At 37.5% G+C, this 13136-nt stretch overlaps 1 protein-coding gene across 6 annotated transcripts in view; it reads left to right on the forward strand.

Moving 5' to 3' along the window:
- The window catches only part of Mid1 (midline 1), a 363560-nt gene that overhangs the window by 319209 nt on the left and 31215 nt on the right, over positions 1-13136 (forward strand). For all 6 annotated transcript variants that reach the window (XM_031371498.1, XM_031371515.1, XM_031371507.1 and 3 more), the window contains exons 5-6: positions 3755-3903; positions 9417-9544. In XM_031371498.1, the coding sequence (XP_031227358.1) occupies positions 3755-3903; positions 9417-9544 (277 nt within the window). The remainder of the gene's footprint in view (positions 1-3754; positions 3904-9416; positions 9545-13136) is intronic.

Here is a 13136-nt window from a genome sequence, read left to right on the forward strand (position 1 = left end):
ATTTAATGGTCTGTTTTTTAGAAGTATACATAGTTTATGTTTGGTATATTTATTAATCTGTGCAATGTATCTCAAAATTAAAAAAAAAAAACACCTCTCTTCTCCTGTTGGCTATGTACTCTTCTTATAATAGTTTCTATTGTGGTGTTACAAATTACCAAAAACTTGGTAGCTTAGAACCTTCTTATTGATTATCTTACTGTTCTGTAATTTAGATGCCCGAAAGCAGTCTCACTGCATTAATGGCTACATAGGTTAAAGGCAATATTGGTAAGCTATTCTTTCCTTTTCCAGCTTGTGGAGGTCATCCATGGTCCTTGGCTCACAACTAAGTCATTAGTACTCTGCCTTCTGTTTCCATCATCCTATCTACTTCACTAACATGAACCTTCCTGTCTCTTTTATAAAGACCTTAGGGATTATGTAGAAATTATCCACATAATCCTCAACCCCTCAAGATCCTTTGGAATAGAAGGTAGCATATTTAAAGATTCCCAAGGTCCAGAAGTGGACCTCCCTAAGAGCCCATCTTCAGATTACAATGACACTTTGACATACCTCCGCAGCAACCATACTTACTAACCCTTACTTAGCTGCAGCTTGAATTTTGTGGCATGGGAGTTACCTTTATGAGCTAGAGAATAGTAGTAAAATGTATTCCAGTTTGGGCCATGATTATATGTAGAGTTCATTTTTTGTAGCACTCACTCCAGTACAAACATATACCATTAATAGAAATAGAATACAATGGTGCACAGTGAAATAAGAGAAGCATTTCTGTGAAACAGAAATGGGCAGAAAGTACAATGCCACAATTGTGGCTTGAGGCACAGGCTTGATTGAAGAGATGCAAGTATACCTGCACTTCCAATGCCTGTGCCTAAAATCCACTCTTGATGATTTGTAGGAAGGATCTAGAATTGCTTTGGATCAGATGGAGGGCAGAAAACAAACTTATGCTTTAATTCCACATACTGCAGAAGGCTTCTCTGCAGAGAAGGGGGAAAAAAAGAGTATTGCCAATGTCTGCCTGACTCCATAGCTTTTGGCAAACTTCAGTTCTGAGGTTCTGGAACAAGTCAATTGTTAAGATTGCTGTGCTCCGATCATACTATTATCACACAAGACAGGTGCCTCAGACACAGAGATAAGACAGGATTCCAAAGTGAGACTGGATTCCAGAGTGCTGTGCCTATGCCTGGTCAGGTGAAAGCAACTGTAAAACCATTAGAGCAGACCAAGGAAAGCAAGAAGCTATCTTCAGATTTTTTTTCTCTAAAACTGAAGTGCTAAGCTCAGTTCCAAAGCAAATAAGGAAATCTTTAGTTTCTAAAATCTACTGCCAACAAAATCAGCAGCATTATTTTATTTCCAGTGAGATTAGTTTTGCAGAAGAGGACACAGACTTGAAAAGAAACAGTTCCGAGATAAAGAAAACACATACAAAAAGGACTCAGAGAAGAAACACACAGACAGGAATGTAATAAATAAGTTTTGGAGTAGACAATCATATGACAGAAAACAGCTACAGAAGAAATTGGACAACTGAGTTTTGGCCACTGCCTGGAAAATTCCATAAATGTAAGAAGGGACAAAAAGAGTCTTGAGTGACATTCAAGCATGACAGATGTCCATGGACTCAAACATGAAAGCTAGATTGGTATTTTAAATGCTAGTCCTGACCATACTAGTGATTCATCACCTGGAGATTTTAAAACATTCATTGCTCGTTAAAATGCAAATTACTGTTGCTCTGCCAATTACAGCTCATTAACTAGAATACTGGAGGATGTGCCCAGACCTCGAGAGTTTTCCTTTGAAAGATCCCCAGCTGATTCTTTTGCATACAGTGTTTGCGAATCTCTGATGTGACTGTAAACTGACCTATAATTAAAAGTATGTCCTACGTGGAAGTTCACTCTAGAACGTTATGGTAGTTTCACAGGATGTTCTCAATATCTTTTACATCAGTATATGCTGTTTAGTTTTTTTTTTCTTGTCCTTATATAAAACCTTTAATTTCTAATATCCTCATAGAGAAAACCGAAAACTATGAAATTGAAAGGTAGTCATTGTTACATTTGTGATACATGTGGTCTCTACTGCAAATATTCAAAGGCTAAGAGAGTGCCATGAAATGAATCCAAAAGAATAGTTTGACCTCATTTTCTTTTGTGAGAATTGTATCAGATGCCTTCAACTTGGCCACACAATTTAAAGTATTCTTTATGTTATATTATTAAATATTCCATTCGTTTGGCTTATTGTAGAGACTATTAGTTTACTTTTCCTTCTGTAATTTTCCCTTCTTCTAGCAGTTTCTAATAGATGTGTTCTAACATCCTGAATTAGACTAGAGGGCTGTCTTGACCTTGACTCTCTAATGTTGCCAGAAGCTCTGTTCTATTGGTGTAAAATGCTATTATTTTGTTCAACTTAGGTACACAGTTAGCCTGATAGGGACAAGAACTACCATTATAATGACTGATGTATTTTTACCATGCTTGAGATCACATACTCTTAGCTGCCAAGTTTGGACATTTCATTCTGACTCATTATTTTCATGAACTCTTTCAGGCTTGCCTGAAATCTTGGGCTCAGCACCTCTCAATTCAGCTGTAGTTTCCTTTGTTTGCTATAGTACACATTTGGAATTGGACATTCCCTAGAGTTCTACAGATCTGACATCTCCTTCCTTCCTTTGCTTCAAGATTAGAGTTGTCCTGGGATGATAGTGATGACTTGGAGAAAGCAAAAATTTCTTGAAGTTAGCAGAAATTCTGGAGGGATCTTGAGCCTGCCTTGTCTGTTAGACAGATTAACCAGGCGTCCTTCCTACCCTTTCACCCAAGGCTATTTTCCATTCCGGAATTATCAGAAAACCAGCCAAAACCTGTCCCCTCTTGTGTAGGTGGGGCCAGTAGGCTCGAGGTGATTCCAATTACTGGTCTAATTTTAACTTGGCTCCTGGCCGGAGGGCTTCAGCTTATATAGCACATTTCAAACACCAGAACCACGGTCAAGTGGCTTACCTTGGACTTATCTTGGCATGCCTGAGAGGTTATGGATGATTACACGAACTAAAATGGAGATTGTGAAACAACTATGTGTTTTATCCCAAATGGGAAATGCTTATCAAAATAGTTAACTTATCAAGTGAGCACAAAGTGACTGGAAATGACGTTTACAGTGAGAGGAAATGGCTCAGCTGTGCTTTTTTTGGCTTTCTCTCATCAGTTCAATAAGAAAAATATTAATCAATGGGAAAATGTTCCCACTCTGTTATTTTAATACAAAAGTTTTAGGCAGTATGGAAAATAGAAATACCTAATGCTTTAATGTCACAACTTTATTACATGGATTACAAAGAACTTTGTAGAATAATGGTTTTTTTGTTGTTTTTTTGTTTTGTTTTGTTTTTACTTAAGCCTCATTTATACCTACAGAAATGCTTTATTTTCTTAAAGGCACAGTGAAAACCTGAGGTGGAGAAAGTTCCAGGGTTCTCTAAGGTCCTGAAGTAATTATGTAGGATAGTAGAGGGAAGAGGTTCAGTGACCCTTTGTCACTTGCCACTGGACAACACCTTTTTCCCCTTCAACAGAGAAGTAATTAGCAATGCAGTGTTTCCTCATAAAACAAATCACTAATGCTTCTCTAAGGACAGAAAGTTTTAGTTCCAGAATTTTGCCTTCCAGGTTTCTCCTAATAAGCCTAATATGTAACCTCGACTGTCATGCTTCTTTTGTTCTAGGTGATGAGGCTCCGAAAACTAGCTCAGCAGATTGCAAACTGTAAACAGTGCATTGAAAGGTCTGCATCACTCATCTCCCAAGCAGAACACTCGCTGAAGGAGAATGACCATGCCCGTTTTCTACAGACAGCAAAGAATATCACTGAGAGGTGGGTGCAGGGGCAGCTGGGAAGTTTTCAGGTTGCTGATTGCTTATATCTGGATGTGGCTGTTTGACCTTGCTCCACACTGACTTGCTTTCTGTTCATGGTTGAGAATCAGAGAGAATAGAAGCTTTTGCTGCTTTGCTCCAGCTGAGGATGCTTCCCTTTGACATAATAAAATCCTTTCCATAACAGCCTACAGTTCAAGGTCTTCATATTAGCAGTTCTCCAGTTAGAATAAAACCAACCATTTTGTGTGTGGAGGAGAGCTGGGGGCAGGGGCAATGATACAGAAACACCATTTGTTGTGATTCTCAAACTTGATCTTATCATATCCTTGTTAACAAAGAATGGAGGTGCAGGCAAAATACATAAAAGGGAAACTTATCTTTCACTGCATGGTTCATTTGTCTAGAGAAAACAACTGCTTGGGTGTTGTTCTCTGTTAGTCTTGTTTTTACTTAACTGAGAAAGTTGACATCACCTGAAAATTCCAAGGCTGATTAGCATGGGAGAGAAAGGTCAAATGATGACCCCCCCACTGCCTTCTTTTAGAATACCTTCTATTCCTGGGGAGGAAAACTAGAAATGTTACTTGCATAGTGACTTCAGCAGTAAGATGGGTGAAGGTGAGTCTTCTCTTGGTACACAGACTTATTTAGTGTAGAAATTACTCATTTCCTAGGCATAGACCTATATAATGAGTCCAGCAGTTCCAAAGGGAAGGCTGAGCTGTATATAGCCCATGCTACATCAATGGCATCTCAAGACAACACCAAACACCTTGGCTTTCTATTTATTCTAATTCCTAATTTCCCTTTATGCAACACCCTTGCAGAACTGTGTCATGAAAAGATCCCAGAGAACTCATTCATCCTGGCCTCTATCTTAAAGCAGAGACCACTGTAATGTTTCAGAAAGTAAATTATTTTCAGCTTTGCAAGCTATAAGGGATTTATCACATTTACTCACTGTTGCCTGGGTAGCTCCATGTTAGCCACAGGGAGCAAGAGAGTGTGGCTGTTTGCCAATGAATCCATTCCCAAAACAAGCTGCAGGTGTTCCTTTACCCATGGTCTTAGAGGGGAAACCTGTTCACCATCTTAACACTTGAATTTCTTCAAGGAAAGAGAAAGGAAACTAACACAGGTGCTTGCTTGGGTCAGATTCCATTTTCACCATGCTCGAATAATATATAGTATTTTTATAACCCTGGTCTCTTACTGGTCAGCTGGCTACACTGTCGTCGTCTTATAATTGAGAAAAATTTGTTTTGCAGCTAATTAGCTACTTTTCTCCCATGAAGGACATGAATAGCTGCTGCCCTTAAGATGCTCTCTCCTCTCTGTTACAAAAGAGGCAGATTTCTTTCTTTGTGGCTCCTAGATTTCAAGTGTCTAATTCTTTGCACTTCTCGTCTAATCCATATCCACTTTCTTATTCTTTATTTTCATATTAAAACAAAACAAAACAAAAAAACTTAAACATCACTGTTTACCATCACACTGAATACAATCTAAAGATGGTTTACACTCAGATCAGAGATCCCCAACTGGGGTCTAACAGTCTGTTTCTAAGTTTTTGAAAGACCAAGCTGCACAACTGTTGCATATTTACAGAGGGCCTAAATCAGTCCCATGCATGCTCCCTGGTTGGAAGTTCAGTCTCTGTGGACCCCTATGGGGCCATGGTTAGTTGATTCTGTAGGTTTTCTTATGTGCCCTTGACCCATCCAGCTCCTAGAATCCTTCCTCCCCATCTTCCACAAGATTCCATAAGCTCCACCAAATGTTTGGCTGTGGGTCTCCGCATCTGTTTTCATCAGCTACTAGATGAAGCTTCTCTGGGTGGCAGTTATGCTAGGATGTCTGCAAGTATAGTAGAATATCATTAACAGTGTCAGGGATGGGCTCCCTCTCATGCCATGGGCCTCAAGCTATGACAGTTATTAGTTGGCCAGTCCCTCTATTTCTGCTTCATTTTCAACCAAGGACATCTTGTGGGCAAGACAAATTGTAGATCAAAGGTTTAGTATTTGGGTTGGTATCCCAATTCCTACCTACTCCATTGGAAGTCTCACCAGGCTACAGGAGATGGTTGGCTCAGGTTCCATATCCCCCCATTACTACGAGTCTTAGCTAGGTAAGATTCCTGGGAGTTTCTGTTGCCCTAAGTTTCTAGATAGTTTCAGAGATGCTCACTCCCTTTCCTATTCCAGTTGTCTCTTAAGTATTCTCTTTTTGCTCTCCCTGTCCTCCCCCAGCATGATCCTTCCTGTTCCCATCTCCACCCCCACCCTTGTCCAATGTTACCCCTCCTCTAGTCCATTCATGATGTTTATTGTAAAATTACTTTGAATAGTAAATTCTCTTTATCATGAGAATGATAAGAAAAATTCCTTCAGAACAGAATGAATTTTCAGATTTTCTAGAAGTTTCTCCACTTTGAGGCAATATTTTTAATTCCTTATCAGAATAGACAGTTCAAGGATCAGTCAGTCTTTTCTTAAGAAGAAGAAGAAGAAGAAGAAGAAGAAGAAGAAGAAAAAGGAGGAGGGGAGGGGAGGGGAGGGGGAGTAGTAGTAGTAGTAATAGAAGCAGAAAGATAAGAATTCCAGTTAGCATCTCTGGAGAAATGTCACTTGGTTCTCAGAGTCAGATCCCATGTGTGGATTTTAGAATGCTGTCTGTAAGATGTTGAAAGGTTAAAATTTCCAGGGACAAATGTATTTGAGAAATCTTGAGCTGACCAAAGATAAACACATTTTTGTTTCTGTGGTACCTTGATGTTTTAACCGTGGTGGTGTGTGGTGTCTGGCAAAAGACCCATGAACAGGATCTCTGTTGACATGGCCATCTTCTGGAATACTGGCATCATATGAGTAACAACTGAGTGTTCTGCAAATTAGAGATACCAGAGCAGAAAATCATCCATAGGCGTAGTGGATAATCCTTCTACACATGAAACACACAGCCACACATACATGGGCACACACAAGCACACACACAAGCAGGGGAAGTGTGGAGTGTAAGTGTAAAGCAAGGAAGCAAAATGAAGCCTATCACTAACAATCCTGTGGATGTTGGCAGTATAAAAAAGCAGAATATGGACAACAAGGATTTGAGAAATAAAAACATCCCCTAAAATGTTGAATTTGGCAGAGTTCCCTTTACCTGTCACTACAGTTGAGGATTTGAAATTGTAGCCAAAGATAAGCATCTTTCCTTCCACCAAGTAAAGAAAACCTGTAGGTGTTAAAAGCTGCAGTAATCTCCAAAGATTTCTTCTTTCAGTCTTTGCCTTCCAGGCCAGGCATTATCTTCCTCTAGCTTCCCACTCAAGTTTCCCACTGTCCAAATGGTAGGAGCATTTTCTATGTCATTTGGTTTAAAAAAGGAAACATTCTATTTATTGTTTGTTGACCTGAGAAGCAAGACATATTTGAGAGCACAATCTGTTTTAGATGTACCTGAACAAAGAAGCTTCTGCTTCCAAGAAGGGAACTAATATAGCAAGATTATCGGTACTCAGATTGGTCTCATCAATTGACACAAGATGTGGTTTTCAGGAGAGTCTAAGAGAAAAACCATTATAAGGTCGATACTTGCTCCAGTTCTCCCAATTGGGGAATATGAAACAGAACTCATTGAGGTTTATTACTATTATTATTATTATTATTATTATTGTTATTATTTTCAAATATTTTGAGGCATGGAAATAATACTAAAGAATATCTTTTAAGTTGACTACATTAGTCCAAATATTTTGGACTCTTTGTTATATGACACACTTCAAAAGCTTCATGAGTATTTGTTAAAGGTACATTTTAAATAGCATCCATTCCGGTATCCACTCAGCTACATTAGCTATTATAAGTCCTTTGAATGTCACAGTCAATAAAATCATAAAAGTGCTGCTCTTCAATTAGCCCTTGTGAGCTAGTCAGGAGATGACATTACACTGTCTAAAATCTCTTTGCCACTTGAATATTTCATTTATATAGTTTAAATTTCCTTATACTTTTTTCCTACTATCAATTTGATTAGGATATTGCAGGTTCAACAATATAATTGTTCCCTAGATAACATTGAACTTATGCCAGAGATACAGCTGGAGAAACCGTATTTGGGTTATTTTGCATATGTATTCTTTTTCATTGTTGTAAATAGTTCATAAAGTAAAATTAACTGGTTATAGGATACAATTTAAAAGCTACACCTATTCTGAATATTTCATATATCTCATAACCATTTTATTCAGTTTTTTATAGTATGATATTCATCCATATTTTGGCATATGCCTATACTCTATTCCTTTTTTGTTGCTGTGTACTATTTCTATTGTATTGATAGACTCCTAGCCAATATATAGGGTCTTTGTGAAAATCCAAGTCTTTAAGAGCTATTCAAAGACACAAGAGTGGCTATAATGCTTAGGATAACTTGCTTGTATCAAACTTTTCTCATAAAGTGTGAGAGTAAGCACCGAAGTCGTCCTTACTATTGCCAGCTAATGCTAAGATCTTGTGCAATTGGGCATCAGTGATAGTTATAAGAATATAAGTGATTGCAGTTATAGCTAAATCATTTCAAGTTCAGGGGTTTTGTAGAAAAAATATACTGTCCTAATATTTATGGAACTCAACAAAAACATAAAACACATCAAAATAAGTCTAGATCATTTTCTATGCTCAGAAGTAGAATTATACAAGCCATGGTTTCCTTTGTCTAAAGATAATTACTTGCATTTTAGAATCCACTAGAATGTTTTGCTGTTAGTAACTGAACTTTCTAAATGAACTCAAGAGCACATAGGAGACAAAGATATATACCTTGCTTTATACTTTATACAAGGGAGCACTCACCAGAAAACCTGAATGTGGAGACGAAATTGTGTGTCTACTAGGGAATTTCAGAGAAAGCTTATGAATATTTTCCATGGCATCTGCTGGGAATATGGTGGGGAAAAAAGCGAATAGAAGGAGAATGAAAAAGAGCCAGACAAAACCTCCTTTTAATGTTTATTTTAGAGAGAGGCTAGTAATTGATTAAACTAATCCAATATCTGGAAACATTCTTTTTTAATCTTCACTTGGCCTTTTATGCAGTTTGAAATTTTGGAGACTCCTCTTTGAAGTGGAGCAAGGGCGAGTCTGAAAGGAACAAACAGTTTCCCAGACAGATGTGTGAAGAAATGCCTGAAGCTATGTGCTTCTTGCTGGAGTTAGATATGACTGGGCCAGGCTGTTAAATACACAGCAACATGAAATATGAATATTCTTTTGCTTCTGTGGGAACTTTTTTTCAATAGCATAAAGAAGGGGGATGGCACTATTACTTTTCCCAATTGCTTTGCTTTTTCTTTAAGTTTGTTTTGTGTTAATTTATTACACCATTTCTAGAGGGTACTTTTAAAAAACCTGATATTTCTTTTTCCTTTTATTTTTTTCCTCAGTCCTTCGCAGTGATGATAAAAGCCACCTTGACACTTCTTAAAACAATGTTTTGTTTAAATTACAGAGTCTCCATGGCAACTGCATCCTCCCAGGTCCTAATTCCTGAAATCAACCTCAATGACACATTTGACACTTTTGCCTTAGATTTTTCCCGGGAGAAGAAACTGCTAGAATGTCTGGATTACCTAACAGGTATTGTTACTGTCTTTTATGTTCTCTCTATTACAGTGTACATTCACTTTGCCATTAGATCAATTATTTTCTAAAACCCATACATTTGCTTCTTTGAAATGCCTAATAGTCCTATAAAGATTAATGTCCACACTGTATTTTAACCTAAATAACACAAATTAAGTATAAATAGGGACAAGAAAATAAAGAGAATCCTGATTGCTAAATGTGTCCTTAACACCATTTCCTCACTCTTAACATGGAGATGGTAAAAGCAGTAGCACTTCTGGTCATCAAAGAGATAGTAAGGTTTCATGGGCATCTTTTACTGTGTTAGGGCATCTCTGACTCTCATAGTACATTAATGACAAGAAAACAAAAACCACATGAATAGCTGGCCATCTATACCTCTCTAGCTCTTTGTATTTGTGATGTTATCTTAATTGTCACAGTATCAATTTCAGTAAAACATAATCTTTATTTTAGAGATGGTAAATTTTAGCCATCATGCTGAAGGTCAGATACAGAGGTGAGCACAATTAGGGTATGGCTCTGTTCTGTATGAACTGTTAAGATCTCTGCATTTTCTAGGAAAAGACTGGCAAACATCACATAAATCACATTGCAATTCAAGATGCCACAGTTCATCCCTACATTTTCTGCTCAGCTTTCCTCCCCCTTCCTCTTCCCACTATCTCTCCCTCCCTTCTTCTTCCCTCCTTCCTTCCTTTCTTTTTAGCTTAGAAAACAATGAAGAAAAGACATGGAAAAGAAAAATTGTGGCTACCTATATTCCTAGGAGTTAATCTAAATCTTTCCTTTGAAGCAGGAGCTGGACTCAATAGTTGATAGAAAGAATGAGGGTCATTTAGACAAAGTTATTTGTGTTCCTCAAAGCCACCAGGACCTGTGACTTCAGAAAAGCACCATGTACACAGTGAAGCCAGATGTTTTCTGTACTGAAGACATAGAGCTGCCTAGAAACCACATCCCTAACTGAGCACGGTGTCAGTTTCTTAACTCTCAGCCAGTATGTGCATGTTTGTGGGAGAGTGGTTGGGGAGGGTGGAGCCAAAGAGAGGGAACATTGTATAGCATTTGTTTTTGTAGTGTCTGGATAGAAAGCAAGGAGTTGTATAGCCCATGCTTTTTTTTCCCTTGTGAGAACTCCAACTGACCTTTTTGGCCTTTATTATGCATTTGCAAGTAGAGGGAGTTATCCCACATGATATCTCCTTGTCTTGTATAATTCTCTTTCAAATATATGGCTCCAACTAAAGAAGAAAGTTTGATTCACAAAGCATTTACTCTAAGGAACCAAACTTCATTTGAAATATTTATGGGTATAATGCCTCCTTTCCTTACCTTTTGTCTTTGAGTTTTATCTAAAGCACTACCATCTGGTAGAACTTTCTTTGGTGATAGAAATGTTCTGTGTCCATGATAGCCCATATATTAGTTATTGAAAATGTGAAATGTGGATGGTGAATTGCATTTTTTTTAAACTGAGCTGAATATACTTAGAAGTTTAACAGCTACATGGTACTCACAGCTACTAAATTACAGTATAATATACTATGCACATTTTTCTGTTTTCCTGCTCTGACAATTTCATTTGCTGTCATTTTACAACATGTATCCTCTACCTACTTCTGATGTTTTTATTCAAAAGTACAGGGAAAAGGAGGGAATAATAGCAAAACTTCTTGGCGAGCCAAATATGGCTTTGTTTATTATAAAATCAAAACTCTTCCACAAAAGGCTTACCTATAAAACCAAAACTCTTCCACAAAAGGCTTACCTAGCAAATTTTCACTAAGTCTCATGGACTAGATCCATGTTACAAGCTCATTCTCAAGACCAGAGGAAACTAGAAAACTAAATATTTGCCCAGGAACATGGTCTTTTTGTACCAAATCATCTTGCTATACTTGCCTGATCAACAAAAATATATCTTTATTCTCCAACAATTAACAGTATATTCAAAATATATGTTCATTTCAATTTCTGTAGAAACATAAACTCATTGACTAAAAAGGAAACTATGAAAGTAGTCTATACAAAATTGTAACATGTGTGCCATGTGTAATCGCAATGGCTGTTTACGACAATCTAAAGGCCATATCAGATATGTGTGATTTTGCTTTTTGAGCTGTTAACCCCAAATTCAGTCCACTTCTAGACATAACATCAATTCTTGCCATAACATACAATACTTGGCTTATACTGCCAAGTCCAAATATTTGATCCAATATTTATAAGCAGGAAACTAAGTGTTTGTGGCATATTAGTCCACCATTCCTTGTGTAGTGTTTGTGATGAAGGCAAGAAAATACAGTTCTGGTACTGATTGTGTGGGTATTGGAATTGGCAGTGTGCTACAGTTTTCATTTACAGAAAATTAGAAATTGACTTTGCAGGACAAACCCATTGGGTTTACAGTCAAAACAAGGTTAGTCTGCCTGGCTGTGCAAACAAGAATTTTTTTTCCTATGACATGCCTCTAAGTGGTATGTCAAGTTAATAACCCATAGAGGTGACATTTCCTTCCTGGTTGCAGCTACTGCCATGTGGCTCACAGTACTTGCCTATTTTGAACTTACACTTTCTGTCTATTTAATCCTATATTGCTATGTGGACAGAAAAAACAATCAATCTTTCCACAATGGTTAATGGAAGACTAAGTTGTTCTTCACTGGTTTATTCCACAGTGATCTCACAGCAACAGTGATCACTTATTTGTGTATATTCAAGTCACACTGCTCTTGAGAAGACAAACATTTCCAGGAAAATGCTTGAAGAGTTATGATGAATATTTCTTTCTTTAACTTTCTTTCCTATTTACTTGATTTTCATTTGTGGATGTCATTTTGATATCTACTATATAACCTGGACTAGATTTTAGATCTCCTATATAACCTAGATTACCCTCATACTCACATTCTCCCTTCCTTCCAAATATTGAGATTATAAATATGTATCATCAAACCCAGATGAGCCCCATTTTTTAATTAATAAATTCAACAATAGGCAAGGCTTCTGGTGACTTGTGCTAAATGTCTTTTCAAGTGTTAAAGGAGAGACAAAGTAGAATTGTTTTTAAAGATTTATTTATTTATTTTATGTATATGAGTACATTGTAGTTGTACAGATAGTTGTGAGACTTCATCTGGTTTTTGGGAATAGACTTTTTAGGACCTCTGCCCGCTCTGGTCAACCCCACTCGCTCCAGTTGGCTCCCCTCACTCAGGCACAGACTTTTAAAATTTATTATAAATAAGTACACTGTAGCTGTCTTCATATGCACCAGAAGAGGGCGTCAAATCTCATTATAGGTGGTTGTGAGCCACCACGTGGTTGCTGGGATTTGAACCCAGGACCTTCCGAAGAGCAGTTGGTGCTCTTTTCTGCTGAGCCATCTCACCATCCCTAAAGTAGAATTTTAAATTTACCATTTCTATAAAGGCCCCACCCTCTTTGGGTTTCTTTACAATTTACCAATTCCAATCAGAAACTAATCTAGAACAGAAGAGATTTATGCAATGGTATAAGTAAATCCATAGAATACAAACACATTTCTCTCTTTGAAGTTCAGCACCAGTATAAGAATAGT

The sequence above is a fragment of the Mastomys coucha genome, chromosome X (genome assembly GCF_008632895.1).
Source record: "Mastomys coucha isolate ucsf_1 chromosome X, UCSF_Mcou_1, whole genome shotgun sequence".
NCBI lineage: Eukaryota > Metazoa > Chordata > Mammalia > Rodentia > Muridae > Mastomys > Mastomys coucha.